Source organism: Penaeus monodon, chromosome 24 (genome assembly GCF_015228065.2).
Source record: "Penaeus monodon isolate SGIC_2016 chromosome 24, NSTDA_Pmon_1, whole genome shotgun sequence".
NCBI classification, from domain to species: domain Eukaryota; kingdom Metazoa; phylum Arthropoda; class Malacostraca; order Decapoda; family Penaeidae; genus Penaeus; species Penaeus monodon.
The window spans coordinates 31,545,838-31,546,041 of record NC_051409.1 but is presented as its reverse complement, the minus strand read 5'-3'; the positions used below and the strand labels follow the sequence as shown (position 1 = coordinate 31,546,041).

General features: G+C 49.0%; 1 protein-coding gene across 1 annotated transcript in view; it reads right to left on the bottom strand.

Moving 5' to 3' along the window:
- The window catches only part of LOC119588952, an 18,590-nt gene that overhangs the window by 7,112 nt on the left and 11,274 nt on the right, over window positions 1-204 (bottom strand). The window contains exon 8 of the mRNA XM_037937561.1: window positions 40-182. Coding sequence (XP_037793489.1) covers window positions 40-182 — 143 coding nt within the window. The remainder of the gene's footprint in view (window positions 1-39; window positions 183-204) is intronic.

The following is a 204-nucleotide window of genomic DNA, read 5'->3' as shown; positions in this document are numbered from 1 at the left end:
CAATAACAAACAGATAACCACACCGTCAGATCCACTCACTTGAAGCAAGCCGCGAAGATGATCAAGTAGGACTTGACTAACGTCGGAGGAGTGACTCTCTCGAAGGGGGCGACGGTGAACTTGCAAACCAGGAAATACAAAGGGCCTGTCACCACCAGAGTTATGCTGAAGGCTGCCCACATCTGAGGAAGGAAGGTTAATAAT